Source organism: Ctenopharyngodon idella, chromosome 15 (assembly GCF_019924925.1).
Source record: "Ctenopharyngodon idella isolate HZGC_01 chromosome 15, HZGC01, whole genome shotgun sequence".
NCBI lineage: Eukaryota > Metazoa > Chordata > Actinopteri > Cypriniformes > Xenocyprididae > Ctenopharyngodon > Ctenopharyngodon idella.
Genome location: NC_067234.1, coordinates 27,290,245 through 27,314,516, shown reverse-complemented (window position 1 = coordinate 27,314,516; position 24,272 = coordinate 27,290,245). Strand labels below are relative to the sequence as shown.

Genomic DNA, 24,272 nt, shown 5'->3' with positions numbered 1-24,272 from the left:
CTGTATTGGTTTGACTTTCACTAAAAAAGATGCTGGTTTCTAACCATCTCAAACAATCAGGCTTTTTAGGGGAGTTTGTAGTTAGTCGTCTTAATTACAGTTGTTTATGTAATACTTCCTTCATATCTGATGATGGCAGAGGTGTTGTCTCATAAACCTGAGATTAAATATTAATCTCCTGGTGGAACAAGGAGGAGCCATACTGACAAAAGCCTTTTAATGCTTCATTTAAATGTGTACCTTGCACCCTCACGAAGCCCAGGGCTCAGCAGGATCATGAAATTCACCACAGGTAATTTACCACTGTATATATATATATATATATATATATTCATACAATGTTTTCCATTGCAGTGATTGCACAACCTGTAATGTACATGCTAGAAAATACCTTTTAATAGGGTTTATTTTTACAAACCAGTGGAGATCAACAGCCTTTACTGTATAAAAAACATCTTGGAGGAAATAAGCGAATAGTGATAGATGGATAGGTGTGATATTAGCTTAGTTATTATATATAGATACCACATAATTTCTTTCGATGCACACTTTTAAAATTACATCTGAGAATTTGGAACATTTTCTAAAGATTTTGTAAAAAAGCTTAATACTTTTTAAACAGTTGCAATTATATAAATAAGGTGATTTCTTAATTGTCTTTATGTACAAAAGTTTTTAAACTAAAAGTACAGACAAAAATAAGCACTGGATTCAGCCAACTAAAGATTTTCTTCTTGAACTCTAACCTCAAGTCTTGTCAGCGTTTTGTACAGATTTACTGCGTGATGATTTCAAATCGTATTTCCGTGAAGGCAAACTCCTGAGTGTTATTTTAATGTAAAGCAGCTTGGTCCTTGCCGTGCATTTCACAGGCAAATATTGGAAATAAAGCCCTGCCAAGAACTGTATGTTTTGTGGATTTAAATCAATGGACATGAGTAAACTGAAATATTGTGGCCTGCTTATACATGTTTAAGCAGAACATCTTAGAAAAGCTTAATGTCTGCCATTTAAGTATTTCATGAAATTAGTTTGTCCTCTTCAAATAAGCAAGTTGTTGGTTGCCAGTCACACGCCACTGGACAACGGTTAATTTTAAACTGTATTGAAAACTCTTTCACTTGTCTTTGAAAGTTAACATATCATGATATTTTGAGTACACTCTCAGAAAAAAAAGGTATAAAATCTGTCACTGGGGAGGTACCTTTTCAAAAGGTACACCTTTGTACCTTATTTACTCCTAAAGGGTGCATATTAGTACATTAAAGTTACAAATTAATACCTTTGGAAAGGGTACCAATGCAGTGACAGCTTTTGTACCTTTTTGTCTAAGAGTGTAGGCATGGATTACCTTTTTAATATATTTTAATTGTTTACTATTACAGATCCAGTGGATGCCCCAGAGTTACCAAAGTAAGTCTTCAGAATGCTCTTTAAATGTGGCCTTTTGCCTTCTGATGATCCTACATGTGCAAACTGACAACATAAGCATTGAGACATTCTTAATAAATCTGGTTTAACTTGTAGTCATTTGTTTACATAAAACATAAATACAGCACAGAGTAAATGTTTTCCCACAGGAAGTTCACTTTCAACCCGAAAGAAGGAATTGACAACCCTGCTTTAGTGATCTCGGATGACAAAGGTTACTTTCTCAATCATTTTTATCCAATCAGCAACTGATAGATCATTAACTGGCTTAAAGAAAAAGAGATTTGACCTCATGAATTAAATGTCCCCAGAGCCTGATGTGCATCCGCGGCTGTGTGTTCTGAAGCGGGAGGAGGGTCAGGGCTTTGGCTTCTACCTGAGCAAGGACACTGGCTGCAGGGGACATGTGGTGCGGCAGGTGGAGCCTTGGAGCAGCGCAGAGCGGGGTGGGCTGAAAAAGGGGGACCGTGTTTTGGAGGTCAATGAGGACTTTGTGGATGACAAGGAGCACTCGACTGTGAGAGCACTTCCTTATGCAAACATGAGACTTTTCTATTCTTTGAATTAAACACACAGACACTGGAATACAAATGATATTGGCAAGTAGATGCACAGCATTAAAGGGACTGTTCACTCTAAAATTCTGTCATTGTTTGCTCACCGTCATGTTGTTGCGAACATGTGTGACTGTCTTAGATATTTGTACATTAACTACAAAATTACAATAAATTGCCATTGCCGATGACGAATATTATGGAAATATTCGACAGATAACTGACACGATTAACCAATGAGAAACAAATATTCCAGAGTGTTGTGAAAAAAACTATCATTATGTTCTTAAAAGTACAATAGACTCCCAATGTTCACATATTTTATAACAATATTCATCCTGCAAAATTAACAATTATATAATCATTTTTTTATTGAACATAGCAGTAACACTTTACAATAAGGTTCAATTTGTTAACACTAGTTAAAGGATTAGTCCACTTTGAAATGAAAATTAGCCCAAACTTTACTTACCCGCAAGCCATCCTAGGCGTATATGACTTTCTTCTTTCTGATGAACATAATCGCAGAAATATTAATAAATATCCTGACGCATCCAAGCTTTATAATGGCAGTGATAGGGATCAATGAGTACTGAAGTTACGAAGAAAGTGTAAACTGGCGTCACGTCAGTTACACTTTTTCCGTAAGTTGAATAGGGAAGGTGTAGGAGGTAGCATAAGCTTTGTGAACTGCAAGAGTTTTACACTTTCTGCGTACGTTGAATACGGAAGGTGGTTCATGCGGAAGATAGATATTTTACTTCATAACTTGTTAAATATGGATTTTTTTTACACAAACGCATCACTTCGCTTCAGAAGGCCTTTATTAACCCCCCGGAGCTGTGTGGAGCACATATTTATGATGGATGGATGTGGATGGAGACACTTTCTTCAGCTCATACTCATTGATCCCTATCACTGCCATTATAAAGCTCGGATGCATCAGGATATTTATTAATATTTCTGCAATTATTTTCATCAGAAAGAAGAAAGTCATATACACCTGGGATTTTCATTTCAAAGTGAACTAATCCTTTATGTACTAACAATGAAAAATACTTCCAAAGCATTTCTTAATCTTTGTTAATACTAATTTTAACATTTACTAATTTATTATTCAAATTAATTTGATAACATTTTAGACAATAAGGTCTCATTTGTTAACATTAGTTAGCATTTATTAACCTTTGTAAAGTATTTCCAGCATACCGTACTGTGTATATTCAGCCTTGTGAACTTGTGTCTTGTTTTCAGGTGGTGCTGAAGGTGCAGGCGTCTGGGCTGAAGCTATATCTGTTAGTGCTGAGTGCTCAGGATTATGAGTTTGCGGTTTCGGAGGGAACAGACCTTACGTCGCTCTCTAGAGCTTACCATCCCGTGGAGGGCTGTTCTCGCCCACGGTTGTGTTACATCACTAAAGAGCCTGGCAGCGGCTTGGGCCTCAGAATCATTCCTATTGAAGGTACTGCTCCTTTTGCTATTGCAATAAACATACGATTGAAGCTAATGATGACATTTTTACATTCATTAAAGATTACTAGTTTAAGAAAAGACATAATAAGCACTAAAACATTTTTATCATGACAAGAGTTTAGCATGGTAATGGATAAGACAATGTATTTGGTCTTGGTGGAATATATACGTTACTGCTGTTATTGCTGCTGCTGCAGAGCAAATAGAGACTTGCTACTGCCAATACATTCACAGACACGCTACAAATAGCTTATATGAAATTTCCCGTAACAGATCTATACAATACAAACATTTTAACTATTTAAAAGTGTAGATAGATAGATAGATAGATAGATAGCAGGGGAATCAAGTGTGGACTGAGAGTAAACATTGGATATAGGCCTATTGTTTATTTATGCGTCCATAGGTTTCATGATGTCCAAGTACACTAAATAAGGAACTTTTCCCCTAGAAGAGATCATAAAAAAGTAGTTGATGCACATCTTCGTTGAATGTTTCAGCATGGTGTATGTATACGTGGATCATTGTGGACAGTTTTGGTTCATTTCTTTTAATATGTGAGTAGGTGTGCGAGGCCGTTATCGTCTCAGCCCCATGAGTGATGGTCCAGCTGAGAGAGCAGGAGTCCAGAATGGAGACAGGCTGATCTGGATCAATGGAGTCATGATTTCAGCACTCACATTTGCAGCACTGTCAAAAATGGTAAGTGTGGTCATATAGTATCTACAATCTCCAATGTTTTCAGTTTTAGGGACCACAGAACTCCTAGATTCCACTTTGTTCCATCAGGTGAAGAAATGTGAGGACCACGTGACTGTCTTGGTTATTGACAGCAGGAGTGAAGAGAGTTATAATCACATGAGATTACCCATAATTCCTGCTTTCGCCAAAACTCATAATCTACCCTACAGACCAAAAACGCTACACCTGACTCAAGGACCACAGGGATACGGGTTCCTCTTAAGGCAAGAGAAGTTAAGATCTGGGCGTATTGGTAAGAAATCACTGATTCTTTAATAATCACTGAGTTATTATTAACTAAAACTATTAAAATGTTTTTGTTAACTGAAATAAAGTTAATATAAAATATAAATATTTGATGAAAAACTTGATGAAAAATTTGATGAAAAAAATAAACGAAAATTAAATATGTTGTTTTGGCAACTAACTGAAAATTAAAGGTAGGGTAGGCAATTTCGGAGTGGCTACGTTGTAAAAAATGACCATGATTTTAACGGTAAAAGACTGTAAAAATGCTATGGTGAAAAACAGTTAATTGGTTTACAGAAAGTTTCCATACTATATACGATGAATAACTGTAATAGATCTAACGGTACATTTAATGTAATTTTACGGTAAAATATCATTACATTTACAGTTTTTGGAAGAGAAAAATAACAATTCCCTGTGTGACACTTCACATTTGATGTATTTTTTTATTTTTTCTTATTTTTTTCTAATTCTGGCAACCACAGCTGCCGTTTTTTTTACCGTAAATTTTACGTGTATTTTTTTTTACAGTGTAGCAATAGCAAGCCTAGCTTTGAAAGCATAAGATCCCACCCTCCCTTAATATAAAATAAAAATGTAATATAATATTAAAAATATATTTTATTTTATATAAATAATTAATATAAATATTATAATAATCATTTAATATGTATTATTAAATATAAATATTACATGTATAAATAATAATATTAATATTAAATAATAATATTAATATTAAATGATTCTATTATAAATTAATAAATGTTTACATAAATATTTAATTACTATTTAAATATAATAGCGGAAGGGATTCCCTCGTAAAAGGAATATCATTTTGGGGGTCTATGGTCTAAAAACCCATGCTTTAGAAGTCAAATGTGCTACTTGCCAGAAACACTGTACACATTTCAGCATACTGTATATTTCCATAACTTTGTGATATATTCACCCTATAGCTCATGTATTACGAGATATTGACCCCGGCAGCCCAGCTGAGACTGTAGGAATGGAGGATGGAGAGCTTGTGCTAGCGGTAAACGGGGAGCAGGTGGAGGATGCAGAGCATGAGGGCATCGTCAGCAAAATACGGCAAAGTGGCCAGCAGGTCACCCTAACCACCATCTCCATCCCAGGCAGAGACTATTACACACAGGTGCTTACATGCACGCAAACGCACATGCTCATACAGAGAAGAGGAGCAATAACATTCAGCTTGCGAACAGCTGCTAAATCAACATATTTTATCTTTGATTGAAGACAGTTGACCCTGAGGGCTAACCAAGAGCCTAAGTTCATGCTCCTAATGCTTATGGTACACTGAAACAGGTTTTTTTTTATTTTTTATTTTTTTTTAAATTAAACAAATCTACTGTGTGGAATAGACATGGACCCCAGGGAATGGGTGGGGTTGCTGTGACCTACATAGCATAGGGAAACATTATTCTTGTAGTATGTGCTTGGAATTATCACTGAGAAGGTGTTTGTTATTTGATCCACTACAGCTGGGTATTTCTCCATTGCTGTTCTATGAAGTCCATATTCCAAAAAGGGAACAGTTCTCTAAACCTCCTCCACAACATCATGAGGGACACCAAATTCCACCGCACCCTCGACTTTGTGTGCTTCACAAAGAGGGATCGGGATTTGGCTTCAACCTAGGCTGTGTTCAGAATAAGCCTGGGACTTATATCGGCCAGGTACTAGTTCTAGTTATTATTTTATTGGTAGATCTGCTAAATGTCTTGAATGTTAATTTAAATTTCAGCAAATGGAAAAGAGTGCTGCAGTAATGATGTAATTGTGTAGGTCAACCAGGAAGTTAGCATCTCTGTTTCCCCCATGACAAAAACCCAATAGGATTTTTCTTTTGGCTTTTGGACTACTGGAGAAAATAAGCTCTGTGACCAGCACAAGTTTATGATTCTCATATGTTTAATTCATCATGATGATTTTCGCAATAGAACGCAACTTTTATGAATTTTGAAGCCTAAATACAAATCGGCAGATATAATAAAAAGCTAAACGTAAGCTACAAAGAATGTCACCACCATTAAGCTCGCATCAACTCTTTTAGTCTTTATTGAAAAACATTCTGAAAGCTTGAGTAAGTATAGTCTGCAAGAGTGCGAACACAATGAGGCTGTTAAAACAGACCAAGATGATGTTTAATATCCTCGACTACCTCCGTACTCCCATTTAGCCACTTGTTAGCAAAGTCATAATTGGTATTACTAATGTATTTTATGTTGTAGCATAAAATGTGAAAATATCTTGCGCTTGTTTCAACCACAGATCTTATTTCAGGCATTTAACCAAAAACCCATGTAAAAAACCCACTAACTTCAGGACCATGGAACCGGAAGTGCTAAAATGCTAACTCATTTATGGGTTTTAGCCAACAAAAAATAATGGAGAGCACTCTACAGCAAAAATGACCCTCATATGCCATTGGTCAGGCAAATGATAGTCCTGCCCCCAGACTCATGCCATTGGCTAAGACAGTGATGTATTGATATCACCACACTGTTTACATTTTCAACGAAAATAACTTGACTTATATTTGTCTTTGCATATTAAAGGAATAGTTCACCCAAAAATGAAAATTTCAGCTTAAACGTTGAAAAAATTACAGACTACAGCTTTAAATAAATATGCTTTTCAAAGTCTGATATGTGTAATTCTCCTTCTTGTCAATAGGTGATGACGGGGAGTGCAGGAGAGAGAGCTGGGCTGTGTGAGTGGGATGTGGTGGTAGAGGTGAATGGACAGAATGTGGAGGAAGAGTATTTTGATGAAGTGGTGAGGCTGATAAAAGAGGGAGGAACTCCTCTCAGGCTGTTAGTCATGGAGGGAGAAGGATATCAGAAACTGAGAAGCACCATGCAGACTTCAGGTCTCAAAACCAGCCAGACTTCAAGTTCAGGACTCAATCTTCACAGTAACACGGTGAGACCCGCTAACACACATGCATGCATTTTGTAATTTCAGGATTATTTTTTAAATTTAAATCTTGTTTTACAGGTTCCAGACACTTCACAAGACGATTTTTTGTGAATTAATAAAACGAGGTAAATTTTATTAACTTATTAATTTAACAATTCCTTTTATTAATATATAATAAAAGACGACTCACAAGAAGATTTTGTATGTATTACTATAACTAGGTAAAAACTGTAATTTTGTTAACTTATTAATTTAACAATTCCTGTAATTAACTGATTATATATATATATATATAAAAAAAATAAAACTAAACACCAGTAAATTCCCCTCTCTGCTGGAGAACACAAATACTGTCTATATGGCTAAAGAAGATTGTCTTATGTCTTGCAAAAATATTGAAAAAGGGGAAAACGTTTTTCAGATAAAAGCAAATCTGCTTGTCAATAACCACATTTATTATTAGTGTCATTATTTAATGCAACCACAACACATATTTGAGTACAAATGTAATATAATGTATAATATAAAGCCTGGAGTACTTGCGTACCATCAGGTTTACAAAAAGTGATTTATATTGTTGTATGACTGTATAGTATAAAAACACAATGAAATCTTAAACTCCTAATCATTCTGGAAACCTGCATGTAGAGGTGTGATTTCATGTTAATATAAAAAGTTTTATTTTAAAAGTATTCCATGTCAGATTTGTAGCATGAGTGAATTTTTCACCTTTCAGTATTTTTAAATGAATATAAAAAGATTTATTTAAAGATTATTTACTTAAATCAATTTTCAAATGTAAAATGTTTGCTCCATGCACCACATTAATAAATTCTTCTCAGAATGTTTTTTTATACCTCAACTTTTTCCACAGTTCTCTTTTTGGTGGGTAGCCTCCAATTCTGTAAGTCCAAAGACAAATAGTTAATTTCTCATTTAATTATTATTATTTTAAACAAAATTAGTGTAGTTGCAGAGTCAGACTAATAAGTTACCACATGCTGAATTAACTGTTAAATTACTACCAACCTCCAAGAATTTGGTCAAAGCAAGTAGCGACTCTTTCAGCATCCTCCTTACTGAAGCACATAGGAGGTTTGAATTTGATGACACTGTCCCATGGTCCATCAGTGCTGATAACTATACGCTCCTCTTTCAGCCTGAACGAATCAGAAAGCGCAGTTGGTTATCAGATAAATGCAACAAGCTAAGAAAGAAGAGAAATTGTCAGTACCTTCGAACAAGATGTGCTGCTTCTTCTGTTGCTGGTTTTCGGGACACCCTGTCTTTAACTAGCTCCATACCTATAAACAGTCCAACACCACTGCAAAAAAGAACAAAAGACACATCTGTTCATTGTCTTCTTTGAGAATGTTGCATGTTGTTACAGTATTGTATTCGATGAGGTCTCAATAAAAATTGATTTTCTGCATTTCATGCTTACCGCACATCTCCGATGAGTTGATGTTTAGTCTGAAGCTGAAGGAGCAGCTGTTTAAGATGACCACCGACACGCACAGCATTGCCTCTGAGGTCTTCCTTCTCAATCACGTCTAACACTGCCAGACCAATGGCACAGGATACTGGGTTACCACCAAACTGCATCAGCCAAAAAGGTTAAATATTACTTAAACTCATTCTACAAAGGATGTAAAAGCTAAATACATTAGCAAAAAGTATTTCTGAGCATAACGGTTCTCACTGTGTTGAAGTACTCGACACCATTGGCTGTAAAAGCATCAGCTATCTCCTTTGTAGTGGCCACACATGCAATTGGATGACCATTGCCCATTGGTTTGCCCATGGTCACAATGTCAGGGCAGAAGTCTTCACCTTCAAGCTGAAAAGCCCAGAAATGACTCCCAACACGACCGAAGCCCGTCTGAATCTCATCTGCCACATAAACTCCTCCTGCTTCATGAACGTATCTGAGGGAAAAAAACAATGTTGCGTGCAGCTTAATTCAGTGGGTTCTGAATAAAGAGTAAAGACACTCAACAAAAGTTACAAAAAGACTTACTCTGCTACTCTTTTACAATAACCAGTTGGAAAAATGATCTGGCCACCAACACTGGGTAAAGATTCAGCAAAAAAAGATGAAATCTGTAGACAAATTAAAGGAACAGTTCACCCAAAAATGTACATTCTTCCATCATTTACTAAACCCTAACGTCATTCCAAACTAAAATAATATTGGACGCCATTGACTTGTATTGTATAGACAAAAATTGAAACTTTTAAAAATATCTTCTTTTGTGTTTCACACAAGTAGGAGGTTTGGAATGATGTGAGAGTGAGTATTTTGCGTGAACTATCACTTTAAGAAGCAGTGTATTTTAGTTAAAAATATTTAACTTTCTGACTAACTTGACTTTGATTTTCCCCGCCATACCTTGCGTCCTTTCTTATGCGCCTCTTCAATAAGACTTTTCACTGTGTCTGCATAAGCCTGTCCTGGATCAGGATGATCTTCTCTGTAAATACCATGGTAAGTATCAGGGAGAGGTGCCTGTAAAAAAAAAAAGCATGATATGTAGGAAAAAGCCTTAATTACTGGTTTAAAAAGAAGTTTCTATGTTCTGTACGTACCACATGAACCCATTCCTTCTGGCCCTCTAGTTTCTGGAACTTGTACGGGCTGATGTTGATGAGTGGGGTGAGATGTCCATGATATGCACTGGAGAGGCAGGTAAAGATGACACAAAAATAAGTCTGATGTAGCCATTACCTGCTGATATAAGAATCATAATTGTTTAAAATTTCACATTTAAAAACACTTACTGATCTAGCACGACGACATCTTGGTGTTGGGTATACTGACGGGCCAGTCTCAAAGCAAGATCATTAGCCTCTGAACTTTGGAAGAGGACAGTAACTACATAAGATTTCATTGAATATTTCTTTTAAACTGTATAAACAGAGTTACTTACCCTGAGTTGACAAAATAAAAGACACAAATCTTCTTTGGCAGTGTGGCTGCCAGCCGATCTGCATACTGCACTATATTATCATGAAGGAATCTAGTGTTTGTATTTAGAAGATCCATCTGAGCAGCAGCGGCCTGAGTGATGCTGGGGTGACAGTGTCCCACTGCAAAGACAAGATGCATCAAGTATGTCATCATGGGGCTGTGATTTATAATCATTATACTTGACACTTCTTGTTAGTGCTCTTGAAAGCCTATTTAAAATTCAGTGGGATGATGGCAAGAGCTGATTATGTTTCTATAAGCACTGATTTTATGACAATGGTTTTATGAAATTTACTATTTCATGGTTTTACTACAGTAACATTAACTATGGTATGCAAACAGAAATGTTGTAGGAGAGCCAATGAATATACTTCATCTGCATTGCAAATAAACCAGATTACTTTTTCAGTTATAATTTCTAGATGTGTTCTGACTACGATTATAAATGTGTTCTGACTTTTTTTAATCAAAGAAAGAAAGAACGAACAAGTCATTGACGTATAAGTTTTTTAAAAGTGTAAAAAAAACATAAATGGAGATATAATTAATTTTGAAGTTTTATTAAGTGTTAACAATGAGATTATGTGGTTTTTATAATCAATTAACACTGCTTTTGTCATTTTTTACCAAAATTTCGGTTTTACCGAATGATACTTTTGGTTATACCGAATGACGATATTTTCAAACAATGCTAACAGGCTGATATCTAGCTAGCTAGCTAACAAAAGGACAATCAAAGATGTTATATTTAGCACAAGTTTTTAAAATATTACAACATTTTCCATGTTTTATAATGGTTGAATGACCTGATGTTTCAGGACATGTGTATGAGCAAGTGAAAACACAAATCTTTCAAATAGTTAAGAGAGTTAGTTACTTTGTTTCATGACCACGTGGTCCTTTGCAGGTGTCTGAATGATGTCACATCCTGTCACATGATATTGACCGCATGACTTGATCCAAAATGGTCCCTTTATATTGGTTACTCCGAATGACATCAATGAAATTCTTTTTTCCGTACATTTTTTTTTCATAACAAAGCAACAACTTCTACACATAATTTTAATACCATTTTGCACTATGTTGATATATGATGTTATAAAATCATGACAGAATAAAAAATATATACATTTATTACATTTTAAGATATTTTAATCACAAATGAAATGGCTGTATGGCCTTTGGACGGTTAAACCAAATGACCTTTTGACACTTCAAAATCTTTAAAATACCTTTATATGTAGCAAAATATAATTAAAATCTTTTGGATTCAATAAAAGATATCTAGTTGTACTATCTTACATGCTTTGGATGTCATATCTTTGTTTTTTATTATTATGAAGGCCTTTGGACAAAAAAAAAAAAAAAAATGACCGTCACTGCATTGACCCGAATACAAGAAAGAATGTTTTTATTCAGCAAGGATGCACTAAATTGATCAAAAGTGACAGTAAAGACATCTATAATGTTAAAACATTTCTATTTCAAGCAAATGGTATTCCTTTGAACTTTCTATTAAAAGAAAAATGGTTTCCACAGAAATATTAAGCAGCGCACAACTGTTTTCAACATTGATAATAATAAAAAATGAATACCAAATCAGCAAATTAGAATTATTTCTGAAGGATAAATGACATTTTAAAATGTGCTAAAATGGAAAACAGTCATTTAAAATTGTTATAATATTTCACAATAGCACTGTTTTACAGTATTTTTGATCAAATAAATGTAGTATTGGTGAGCAGCATAAGAGACTTCTTTCGAAAACATTAAAAAAAATGTATGCTGTGTGTGTGTGTTATGTTTTACTTAAAAACAGTAGTTTTTACTATTTACTTTTATAAATGAATAAGGAATCATGGAAGTTTATCATGAATTTTAATGACACTTAATATACCAATAAGCATGCATGATAAAATTTCAAAATTTTCTTACCATGTTGAACATTACTAATGCAATCTAAGTACTGCATGCCATTCTCATCATATAAATATTGACCCCGTGCTCTCACTATTTTCACGGGATCATGGGAGAAAAAGAGTCTGCAGGACTGTCTGAAAAGACATTGTAAAGAGTATTTAATCAGAACTGTTTAAAAATTTGAATTTATTATAATTAAAAACAACACCAGGCCTTATATAACAGCGCGACGTGTAACGTTAATATTTGATCCAACTTACCCAATCAGCTTCCTGCGCATTTGCAAAGTCTCATCTTTGTGAAAAACTTCCAGAGCCATTCCAACGATACAGTTTCGTCTTCTGCTACAGCTGACTGTTTACCCCCTAGACATCTAAGAAGACTTTGAACTGCAGAAAAAAAACAAAACATTGAAAGAAACAGCCGACAGTGTATTGTCCATTTCTGATGACGTCACACGCTGAGTATGATCTGGATCTGTTGTACTGGACCACATCAGATTTACCATATTTCAACCCAAAACCAGGTATGGCATACATCCACACTGATATATCTCAACGTACTTCTGCTATTTAATGTATTATTTACTTCACTTTGTCTTGAGTTGCTGTGTTTCAACAGCATTACCAGCGCGCTGTCAGTTGCTAAGCACGTTGCTAGTTATACAGCTAGATTAAGACACCTGACAGCCAGGAAAGATCTGTCAGTGAGTGTCTTTGACAGCTATTAAGCTCATGTTTATTAATGTTTACATTCATTACACATCTTTTTCAGACCACTTAGTGTTTGTCTATTGTAGTCTGATTTCTTGACTGCGATTAATATGACACGTATGTGTAGCAAGTTAGCATACCTGCTGACCATAATATACAGTCAAGTTGGTTATTGTGAGGTCACTTGATCTGTTTTCTGCTCTCCTGTTGCTTGAATATGACTCCCAGATGAATTAGTTAGTTCGTTTTGATTAATGACTTATCAGAAGAGTAAAAAAGGGAATAATTTTGCTGTTAAATATAGTGTCCCTTTCATATAGTGAAACCCTTTTGCAATGAGCATAGAAGACTTTGTGATTTGTGATCCCTGGTCTTGGGATATTAGATGCTGGGTGTAATTCACACATTTTTTTCCCTGCAGACTGTAAAAACATAACTGTTGATGGAGGATATGCTCCAGGGAAATGACAGACCAGGGCAATAACAATCAGAACATCTCACAAAACCCCTTCGCAGCACTCTTCAGTTCTCTCGCTGACGCAAAACAGTTTGCATCCGGGCAAAAGCAACGGCGTCAAGCTGAGCAACAATGTAAGGTCTTGGTAATAAGCACTACTCTGCCATTATATTTGCAGGATAACATTAATTTGTAATTGTTTATCCCTACAGCTGTAGATTCGGGAGAAAGCCAGTCTGAGTCAGACAATTCTGTGTCTGACAGCATCGATGAAAATGATGACTCAGTGGCAGAGATCAGCCGATCTTTCCGCTCACGACAGGAGCTCTGCGAACAGCTCAACGTCAACCACATGATCCAGAGGATCTTCCTCATCACTCTGGACAACAGTGAGTATTAAACACCTACCTGTTATGAGAACTACTTGTCCCATTTTCCAAACATTATCTATAGGCATTTATTGATGGTGAATAGTGTTTTCTATGTTATCATAAATATACACTACCGTTCAAAAGTTTGGGGTCATAAAAGTAAAAAGTAAGTCTCTTATGCTCACCAAGGCTGCATTTACTTGATTAAAAATACAGTAAAAACATTTCATTACAATAGTTTCAAATAACTGTTTTCTATTTAATATATTTTAAAATGTAATGTATTCCTGTTTTAGCAAAGCTGAAATTTCAGCATCATTACTCCAGTCTTCATTGTCACATGATCCTTCAGAAATCATTCTAATATGCTGATTTGGTGCTTAAAAAATTTCTTATTATTAATTTTGAAAATTGTTGTGCTGCTTCAAATTTTTGTGGAAGCCGTGATCTATTTTCTTTTCAGAATTTTTTGATGAAAATTCAAAAGAACAGCATTTACTTGAAATAGACATTTTTTGTAACATTATAATTGTTCTACTGTCACTTTTGTCACTCTGCTGTCACTAACACATGCAAGAAACACAAATATTCTTTTAATAAAAATGATAGAAAATGCACAACATATAAATCAGATGTCAGTGCAGCAAAAAAATCTAACATGACTGTTTCTTATATTCTGCTTGGTTTTGGCATCTTTTGGCAGCTTTTTATATTGGTTCTTATTGGTTTCATATGATTGGGTGCAAAACAATTTTTTTTTTAAAGTTTTATTTATTTAAATTTAGCATTTTCCCCTGCTGTCCATGACCATATCATAATATTTTGTGTGTGTGTGTGTATATATATATATATATATATATATATATATATATATATATATATATATATATATATATATACTGGTTCATATTGGTTTCACATGATTAGATGCAAAACATTTTCTCTTTCCTTTTAAGATTCCTGATAAGTCTAATTATTTTTTTTAAATTTTGCTATTATTTGCATTTAGCATTGTTTCCCCCTGCTGTCCATGATGCTGTCAGAACCTTTTGAATGGTAGTGTATGTTTTTGGGTCATTATAACCCATTTTTGGTTTACCAGTTGCAAGCCACTACTTTTGAGATACTTTCCGTAATTGATCCATTTCATACGTATGCTGAAGAGTACTTCTAGATAGTTTGGGAAGAAAGGAGCTTTAGATTGTTTATAGTAAATGACTGATTTCTCGATGATCTCAGTTTAGGTGATCGTATCACGATGACATGCAGTTTCCAGGCAGTGCTGCAGATGACCTCATCCACTGCAGTTTGGCCCATTACGTCATTTATGTTGCTTTCATTTGTGTCTTTATCTTTATCTTCTACATCTATCAACTGTCCATCGCACTGGTCTGTTTGTTATTCAAATCTTTAACACCGTTTGTGTCACTCATGCTGAAAAGAACGTTTTGCAAACATGATGTCTGAGCCACTTATATGATCAAAAGTGATAGTAACAACATATACAATGTTACAGAAGATTTCTATTTCAAATAAATGCTGTTCTTTTCAACTTTCATCAAAGATACATGAAAATATTAAGCAGCATACCTGTTTTCAACATTGATAATCGTAATAAATGTTTCTTGAGCACCAAATCAGTATATAAGAATGATTTCTGAAGGATCATGTGACACTGAAGACAGGAGAAATGGATGCTGAAAATTCAGCTTTGACATCACAGGAATAAATTACATTTTAAAATATATTCAAATGGAAACAGTTATTTTAAATTGTAGTAATATTTCACAATATTACTGTTTTTAATGTTTTTTTATCAAATAAATACAGCCTTGGAGAGCATAAGAGACTTCTTTCAAAAACAGAAAAATCTGTAAAACTTTACAATAAATTTTCATTAGTTAACTACTTTAGTTAACATGAACTAAGAATGAACAATACTTCAACAGCATTTATTAATCATAGTTGATGTTAATTTCAACATTTACAAATACATTATTAAAATCAAATATTGTATTTGTAAAACTCATGTATTTGTTAACTTTAGTTAATGCTCTGTGAACTAACATGAATAAACAATGAACAGCTGGATTTTTATTAACTAACATTTACAAATATTAATAAATACTGACCCCAAATAATAATAAATAAAGACCCCAAACATTTAAATGTTTGTGAATATGTGAGTTCATAATATGCACCAAGAATTTATTTACTGTTGTATTAAGATATTGTGCTTGTATTGATCCATGTTGGTTGATATCTTTCCAGGTGACCCCAGTCTAAGAGGTGGTAATGGCATCCCACCACGCTGTGTATACCTTGAGGAAATGGCCGCTGATCTTGATGGCCAGGACTGGCTTAACATGGACACCATAGAGCAGGTACAATATGTTAAGTCTGTCTTTCTATTCCATATTTGTGTAATATCAGAAAAGTTGGACACACACACATGTACACATATATTATGAACTTTGAATAAGAATAATATTCCTTCATTTGCCCCCTCCAGGCTTTGTTCAACAGGCTGCTTTTGCAAGAGCCAGGTAACCATCTCATTTACATGACCTCCTGCAGTGTAGTGAATCTCTCAGCAGATCGTGATGCTGGGGAGAAACGTGCCATACCGTACCTTTATGCCTGCTATCAGAGAGCTAAGGAGGAGGTATCTTCTGCAGACTCTACTTTGTCGACCTATATGGTTGTGCCAAAAAAATGAATGTCTGCTCATTGTGCTGTTTATTCGCACACACTGTTTGTGACCTATTCAATTGTCAATGTGATTCAAAACAACACAGATCACTAAAGTCCCAGAGAAGCTGTTGTCGTATGCTGTTCGCTGCAAAAACCTGACTGTGTCCAATGCCCGCACGGTGCTGCTGACGCCAGAGATCTACATCAGTCAGAACGTTTATGAGCAGCTTCTGGACCTGTTGCTGGAGGCTGTGAGAGGAGCCCGTAAGTGTCACATTTGAGGACATATGATATGTCTGAAGGTCCTGAATTGATTCCATTAGTTTGCGTTGTGGTCTTTGCAGAGTTTGAGGAAGTTGTAGAGTTTTTGGAGGAGGTCATAGCTAGTCTATTGGCTGACCAAGAGGTACGGACCCTTTGGGGAAGTTATGGTGCCAGTGTTTGATATTTTCCAAGGCCGGGTCAAAGACTTAGACCTCTGTCAGCTGCTGCTGTATTCCTACCTGGAAATTCTCCTGTACTTCAGTCGGCAAAAGGATATTTCTAAGGTTTGTATGCAATGCTCAGTAATGCTAATGTCATCACCTGCAGTTTCCTTTCATATAGATCTGAAACATTTTTGGATAATAATTTTCTGATCATAGGTTTTAATGGAGCACAGTCAGCCCAAAGAGCCTAACAGTGGGATTCAGTATCAGAAAACACTTCTGGGAACGATCCTGAATATTTCATGTCTGCTGAAAACTCCTGGTGTGGTTGAGAACCATGGCTTTTTCCTCAATCCTTCTCGCTCCAGCCCACAGGAAATGAAGGTTCAAGAGTCAAATATACACCAGGTGAGCACACAATTTACAAAAGGTTTTCAGGCTTGGTGACATGAAGCCAGCCACCTAACCCCTTTCATTTCTTGTCTTCCCATGTGCTAGTTTATGGGGCAGTTTCATGATAAGCTGTATCAGATTCTGAAAAACTTGCTTCAGCAGTCCAGCGAAACGCGCCACCTGCTGCTCTCGTGGCTGGGTGGCTGCCTGCAGGCCAACATGGGGCGGGCTAAAATCTGGGCAAACCAGATGCCCGAGATATTCTTCCAAATGTTCGCTTCGGATGCATTCTTCTTGAATCTGGGAGCTGCGCTACTCAAGCTCTGTCAGCCATTTTCTAGACCCTACTCCGCCAAGCTCCTGACCTTTAACCCCACATACTGCTTGCTTAAGGAGCTGAGTGAGGAAGAGCGGCGTAACAGAAACGTGCACGCAAGAGGTGAACTACCTGTGCTCCACCTTAACAAACTTTTTCTTTTTGGACATGACATAATCTAAACTAATTATACTTCTTTCTACAGGTCTGGACAAAGAGACATGTCTGATACCTGTGCCCCCTCAAAAAACAGTTGAATTTGCCCAATCATACAGCCTTCTCACAGAAAACCTCATCATTACACAACTTACCATGCATCTGGGCTTCCATAGGTAATACTTGATTACAAACGATTCATGACAATTTGTATATATATATATACCTTGTTCAGCACAGTCTTCAGTGTCACGTGATTCTTCAGAAATCATTCTAATATGCTGATCTGGAGCTCAAAAAATGTTAAAAACATTTGTGCTGCTTAATATTGTTATGCAAACCATAATAATATATATATATATATATATATATATATATATATATATATATTTTTTTTTTTTTTTTCATAAATCTTTGATGAATAGAAAGTTCAAAAGAACAGCATTTATTTGAAATAGAAATCTTTTGTAACACTATAAATGTCTTTAATCTTTTATCTCTTTTAACCAATTTAATACATTCTTGCTGAATATAATAAAGGAATAAAAGTATTATTTTAAATCTATGTGTGTATATAAAATATATGTAGTTAAGACCAGTTATGAGGATGCAGGGGCTAAAATAGGATTCTGTGGGAAACACACTGATTTGCAGGAAATAAACATATGCTTTAATGGTACTTGATTGTCAGACTTCATGATCAGATGGTGAAGATGAATCAGTCTCTGCACCGGCTCCAGGGGACGTGGCGGGACACGCAGCTCAGTGGAGGCCCAGCAACAGAGCTGCGGGAACAGTTTGAACGCCTTATGACAGTCTATCTTTCAACCAAGGCTGCTACCACGCAGCCCGCCATGCTGCAAAACTGCCTCAACCTCCAAGCCTCCTGCGCCGCCCTGCTGGTTCAGCTCAGCCTGGGCAACCAGGGCCCTGAACACATCCCTCTCACCTTTCCCTTACCTGAACTGGAGAATAGCCTTCTATGCTTTGTGCCAGGTATCCCTGTTTTTGTTTTTCTTTTGAGTAAACACCTTAGCAGCCCTTTTTTTTTTTTTTTTTTTTATAAACCAAATCTCCTGCCTCTTTCACAGAGTTCTTTGCTGAAAACATGGGCGATTTCTTCATATTCCTCCGCCGCTTTGCTGACGAGGTGTTGGAGTCCTCGGCGGAAAGCTTAGAACATGTCCTGACCTTCATCACTGTGTTCATGGGCAACGTTGATAGGTGCGAGCTGGTGTGATGCTGAGTTTCTCACGCTTTTTGTGCGTGCCATGTGGCTTGTTGTTTACTCTAGGTTATTTACTCACAGAATGAAGAATCCTCATTTGCGGGCAAAGCTGGCAGAGGTTCTTGAGGCTGTGATGCCCCATATGGAGACTCTGTCACCTGGCGCTACCCAGCCCATCATGTTCCAGCGTCAAAGGGTGTTCAGTTCATATCGGCATGCACCCCAACTCGCTGAAGCACTCATTACAGTGTTTGTGGATATAGAGTTCACCGGTCAGTTTCTGAAGTTTTTTTCATTTGTTTTGTTTGTTACAGCCTGTATAAGATTTTGTCTATGGCCTATTCCTTAGGTGATCCTCATCAGTTTGAGCAGAAGTTTAATTACAGGAGGCCAATGTATGCTATTCTAAAGTACATGTGGGGAGAAGAAAGTTACAGGGAGAGCATTAAGGTGAGAACCATGCATAAAAAATACAATAAAATAAAATTAACAAAATTTGTTACCATTAGTTAACTATAATAGTTACCATGAACTAACAATAAACAATAATTCTACAGCATTTATTAAACTTGGTTATCTGTCTATGTTAACATTACTTAATGCACTGTGAACTAACATGAACAAACAATGAACAACTGTATTTTTATTAACTAACATTATCAATGGTTAATAATTGCTGTAAAAATTGTATTGCTCATAGTTAGTTCATGTTAACTAATGCATTTTGTTAACAAATGAGATGAAGAATGAAGAATCACTTTATTGTAAAGTGTTACCAATAAAAAAATTGTTTCCTCACAGCATCTTGCTGATTATGCCTCTGAAAACCTTGAAGCCATGAATCCACCACTCTTCCTAAGGTTTCTCAATCTCCTCATGAATGATGCCATCTTCTTACTTGACGAGGCTATACAGGTACTTTTATGTTTTGTGAAAATCCCAACTATTTAAACAGGTAACACATTTTTTCGTTCAATTTAGCTTTGTTGTTTAATTACATTAACATATATTAACCTCTATATGGTTGATATCAGGAAATATTTAATTGACTGAATAAAGATGTGTCACTCACACGTGCATCTGTTCTTTCTAGTACTTAAGTAAGATTAAAATTCTCCAGCTGGAGAGGGATCGGGGAGAGTGGGACAGTCTGGCCCCTGACGCCCGCAGAGAGAAAGAATCTAGTCTGCAGATGTTTGGACAGCTGGGTCGCTTCCACAACATCATGTCAAATGAGACCATTGGCACCTTGGCTTTTCTCACATCTGGTAAGAGACGTGAAAGAAACCAAATGCACTAAAATATTAACACTCACAGAATTATTCATTTTTTGGGGGTTATAAACTACCTGACCAATTTAGAACTAAAGGGTTAAAACAGAAGGGTTTTAAATATTTATTGAGAGGTAAAACTTAGCTTTTAGTGTACTAGAGAATATAAAATGACACTGAAACTCAGACTTTTAATGTATTTATTTTTCCTTCCAGAGATAAAAGGTCTTTTTGTTCACCCCTTTCTTGCTGAGAGGATCATCTCGATGCTCAACTACTTTTTGCAGCACCTGGTAGGCCCCAAGATGGGCGCCCTGAAGGTGAAAGACTTCAGTGAATTCGACTTCAAGCCCCAGCAGCTAGTGTCTGACATCTGTACTATTTACCTAAACCTGGGGTAGGCTCTTTGTTTTTATATTTAACATTTACTCTGAATTCATTTATTTATTTATTTGAGAATAATATTAACTAAGTAAACTATTTTGGATGCTTTTTTGGCCACAGAGATGAAGAAAATTTCTGCGCCACCGTCCCAAAAGATGGAAGGTCATATTCACCCACTCTGTTCTGCCAAACTGTCCGCGTCCTCAAGAAAATCAACAAGCCTGGCGACATGATTGTAGCTTTTAGTCTCCTAGCAGATAAAATTAAGGTTAATTTAATCGCTATCCATATTTATATTAGATACACACCTTTCTTAGTAAGTCATGGGTGTGTTTATGGTAATTTTGTTGGTTTTCTGTGTCTCCTTCAGTCCCTTGCAGACAGGCATCAGCAAGAGGAGGAGACCTACTCTGATGCTCCGGATGAATTCCTGGATCCCATCATGTCTACCTTGATGCTTGATCCGGTGCTGCTACCTTCTTCAAACGTCACAGTGGACCGTTCAACAATAGCACGACACTTACTAAGGTGAGCCATGTATACAACATTACTGACTGCTAATTGACAGTTTATATATAGCAGGGGTGTCGAACGTCGGTCCTGGAGAGCCACAGTCCTGCAGAGTTTAGCTTTAACCTTAATCAAACACACCTGAACAAGCTAAACAAGGTCTGAAGGGTTTCTAGAAAGCTACAGGCAGGTGAGTCTTTATCAGGGTTGGAGCGGAACTCTGCAGGACTGAGGCTCTCCAGGGCTGGAGTTATAGCTGATATATAGCTTACATTTTTTGTTTTAGTTTTAGTCATTTTAGTACTTTAACTTAAAGGGTTAGTTCACCCAAAAATGAAATTTCTTTCATTAATTACTCACCCTCATGTCGTTCCAAACCTGTAAGACCTTCGTTCATCTTCGGAACACAAATTAAGATATTTTTGATAAAATTCGAGAGCTCTCTGAACCCTCCATAGACAGCAATTTAATTACCACTTTCAAAGCCCAGAAAAGACATTGTTAAAATAGTCTATGTGACTACATTAGTTTTAGATTTTATGAAGTGACGAGAATACTTTTTGTGTGCAAAAAAAACAAAAATAATGACTTTATTCAACAATTTCTTCTCTTCCCTGTCAGTCTCCTATGCCGTTGACATAATAAACACAGTGCAGCGCTTCCAGGTTCTACGTCAGAGTGGCGACTCATTATTGGCCGGCTCCTGTGTCAGGATCACATTCATGCGTTGTGCTGCCCACCTGAACAGTGTCGACCAATACTGAGCCGGCGTTCGGCGCTGCACTGTGTCTACAACATAAACAGTGCAGGAGAATGACAGGGAAAAGACAAAATTGTTAAATAAAGTCGTTATTTTGTTTTTGCGCACAAAAAGTATTCTCGTCGCTTCATAAAACTAAGGTTGAACCACTGTAGTCACATGGACTATTTTAATGATGTTTTTACTACCTTTCTGGGCCTTGAAAGTGGTAATTAAATTGCTGTCTATGGAGGGGTCATAGAGCTCTCGGATTTCATCAAAAAATATCTTAATTTGTGTTCCAAAGATGAACAAAGGTCTTACGGGTTTGGAACGACATGAGGGTGAGAAATTTATGACAGAATTTTCATTTTTGGTGAACTAACCCTTTAAACTTATTTCAGTTAGTATTTCAACTAATATTTTTATTTTATTTCAGCTTTACAGAAAACTGTTTTAATAGTTTTAGTTGAAGTTAACAATAACAACACTGCTGTTTGATTAGGTAAAAGTCTAAAACCAGTGTTGGTCTTGTCTTTTTTGCTCTAGTGACCAGACAGACCCTTTCAACCGTAGTCCGCTCACCATGGACCAGATTAGGCCTAACGAAGAGCTCAGGCAAAAGATCATGAAGTGGCTTGCTGATCATAAGCAAAGCAACCAGCAAATGGGACCCAGTGGCTAAACCTCATTACCCCTTCCCCCAGCACCAAGGCATGCTCTGTATGACTAAGCCATTCAGATGTTTCTGGTCTCTCTCATACCGCTTTGAAACAAGAACACTTAACCACATTTGGAGGAGCACGTCTGCATTTATGGTGTTAGTATGCTCCTCAAAGGTCAAATGCAAATCTCCAAATGCCATATCACTGTAGCATATTCGGCTAGCCGTTCTCTCACACTTCTCTGACGCTTGAGGTCTCTGTAGACAGAACTCAAACTTTTGCATTTTGCCTTTCCGAGCTGTTCACTGTGGGGAAATGAAACTTGGGTTTATAGACAGATGATGACATGTTTAAGGTTTGCTTACCTGTTCAATGCATTCGCCCTACCTCTGACTTAATTCACATGTATGCAATATTTTATATGCATTGCTTATTTGTTAACTTTTTAAGTTAGAATATAAGCAGTGTACCTCATTTGATATTAAGGAAGAAGGCAAAATGGCCAATGTTGGCTGCAAAAGAGATTAAACTATCATAGAATATTTAGCTAAGATCATCAGCATTATATTCCACAGAGCTTCAGTTTCATAGTTGTACTTAATGGTTTTAAAGGCATTGTTCCATAATGCGGCAGTCACATGTCAGATTATTTTTGGGCTGGTTGGGAACTCTACCATTTGTCAAAATGCTTTTGTTCATTACAAACATTTTATGCTTGAAACTCTAGAAGCATATGCTATAATGTGCACTTTTATGAGACTCATTAAGAATATTGAGTTCTTGTTGAAATGTTTGGAAATTTTCAAGAATCCATTGTGTCTTTTAACAGTGCAATATGTCCCAAGTAATGACTTATTTGACTGCTGAGTCAGCCCTATGACCTCCTCTCATGCAGAGTGACATCATGTCCTTTTGTTAACAGTTGCAAAACTGCATGCATTGGGTGGATGGACCTTGCTACTGACATTTGTCTTAAAAGATGACATTGATAGGACACTGTCCACTCAGTGGCTTCAGTTGTGAGAGAGTTGCGTTAGACTGAACCGTTATGTAGGGTATATCTGCATTTTGATTTTCACCGTATTGTTTACTTCAGTGAGTTAGTTGGTTTTAAGCCTTTCTAAATTCTTTGTTCCCTCATAACGCTCAAGACCTCATCCAATCAATAAATCTGACCCCATGAATTCTCAAAGCAAACAGAATGCTGATATTTCTGCCTGTTGAGCTGCGCATATGCTCTCATTTTTCTCTTTTAATCACAATTAAATAACTTGAACTGAATTTGAGTTAATAGCATTATAGGCAGTAGTCATATAATGTACATTCTAACATGTCCCTCTTGAATATAGAACTAGGCTTTCTACAGTGTTATAAGATGAATGATTCTGTCAACTGAACAAATTGAACTGCCCCAAATAACAGCATGCTTTACTGATGTTAATTTTATTTTATTTTTGGCAACTTTTTAAATCATATATTAATTGTGCTTATGGCTTGTTTATTGCAATAAAATAAAATATTAAAAAAAATCTATGTATTGTAATTAAAATTTCCAAAATAAAAAGCAGTGATGTGTAAATTATTTTTAATCTTTTTTAAAAGGTTTTTGTAAAAGTCAAAGGCTTTCAGAGATTTATTGTAATTTTGTGTTTGTGGTTCTTTGAA

General features: G+C 36.1%; 3 protein-coding genes across 6 annotated transcripts; 2 read left to right on the top strand and 1 right to left on the bottom strand.

Annotated features, from left to right (window-relative positions):
* The first annotated feature begins 204 nt into the window (after positions 1-204).
* nherf4a (NHERF family PDZ scaffold protein 4a) lies at positions 205-8,650 on the top strand. 2 transcript variants are annotated; one of them, XM_051863759.1, is made up of 12 exons: positions 205-292; positions 1,386-1,413; positions 1,581-1,645; positions 1,743-1,948; positions 3,240-3,447; positions 4,024-4,160; positions 4,248-4,452; positions 5,405-5,601; positions 5,951-6,145; positions 7,146-7,394; positions 7,470-7,516; positions 8,551-8,650. In XM_051863759.1, exons 1-11 carry the CDS (start codon positions 220-222, stop codon positions 7,500-7,502), a joined length of 1,596 nt encoding a protein of 531 aa, XP_051719719.1. In that variant the 5' UTR covers positions 205-219; the 3' UTR covers positions 7,503-7,516; positions 8,551-8,650. The 2 variants fall into 2 exon arrangements, with proteins under 2 accessions (XP_051719719.1, XP_051719718.1); XM_051863758.1 differs by lacking the exon at positions 8,551-8,650 and having other exon boundaries at positions 7,470-8,253.
* Positions 7,826-12,729, bottom strand: phykpl (5-phosphohydroxy-L-lysine phospho-lyase). Of its 3 annotated transcripts, XM_051863761.1 has the most exons (12): positions 12,543-12,722; positions 12,298-12,416; positions 10,322-10,481; positions 10,173-10,247; positions 9,981-10,068; positions 9,784-9,900; positions 9,412-9,494; positions 9,094-9,319; positions 8,836-8,990; positions 8,626-8,715; positions 8,421-8,551; positions 7,826-8,293 (listed from the first exon to the last, which is right to left on the bottom strand). In XM_051863761.1, the coding sequence occupies exons 1-12, from the start codon at positions 12,599-12,601 to the stop codon at positions 8,250-8,252; spliced, it is 1,347 nt and encodes a 448-aa protein (XP_051719721.1). In that variant the 5' UTR covers positions 12,602-12,722; the 3' UTR covers positions 7,826-8,249. The 3 variants fall into 3 exon arrangements, with proteins under 3 accessions (XP_051719721.1, XP_051719722.1, XP_051719720.1); XM_051863762.1 differs by lacking the exon at positions 12,298-12,416 and having other exon boundaries at positions 12,543-12,729; XM_051863760.1 differs by lacking the exons at positions 12,298-12,416; positions 12,543-12,722 and adding an exon at positions 11,240-11,678.
* On the top strand, positions 12,659-24,186 carry ube4a (ubiquitination factor E4A (UFD2 homolog, yeast)). The gene is given in 21 exon segments (XM_051863754.1): positions 12,659-12,808; positions 13,417-13,586; positions 13,665-13,841; positions 16,095-16,207; positions 16,336-16,488; positions 16,622-16,781; positions 16,862-16,932; positions 16,934-17,065; positions 17,162-17,353; positions 17,444-17,777; positions 17,860-17,986; positions 18,502-18,806; positions 18,902-19,034; positions 19,120-19,310; positions 19,388-19,488; positions 19,840-19,953; positions 20,132-20,306; positions 20,526-20,706; positions 20,814-20,961; positions 21,064-21,221; positions 22,492-24,186. Coding segments are annotated over 20 exon segments (3,228 nt in total). The 5' UTR covers positions 12,659-12,808; positions 13,417-13,459; the 3' UTR covers positions 22,628-24,186.
* The last annotated feature ends 86 nt before the right edge of the window (positions 24,187-24,272 follow it).

What these genes read in the sequence shown, in the direction of transcription:
- nherf4a (XM_051863759.1), top strand. Translation starts at nt 220, where the DNA reads ATGCTTCATTTAAATGTGTACCTTGCACCCTCACGAAGCCCAGGGCTC. An exon ending in GATCATGAAATTCACCACAG is followed by an intron (nt 293 to 1,385) that starts GTAATTTACCAC and finishes TTACTATTACAG; the next exon opens with ATCCAGTGGATGCCCCAGAG. An exon ending in TTGCAGCACTGTCAAAAATG is followed by an intron (nt 4,161 to 4,247) that starts GTAAGTGTGGTC and finishes TTGTTCCATCAG; the next exon opens with GTGAAGAAATGTGAGGACCA.
- phykpl (XM_051863760.1), bottom strand. Translation starts at nt 11,420, where the DNA reads ATGTGTAGAAGTTGTTGCTTTGTTATGAAAAAAAAATGTACGGAAAAA. An exon ending in AGAAGGAATGGGTTCATGTG is followed by an intron (nt 9,901 to 9,980) that starts GTACGTACAGAA and finishes TTTTTTTTACAG; the next exon opens with GCACCTCTCCCTGATACTTA. An exon ending in GTGTCGAGTACTTCAACACA is followed by an intron (nt 8,991 to 9,093) that starts GTGAGAACCGTT and finishes TGGCTGATGCAG; the next exon opens with TTTGGTGGTAACCCAGTATC.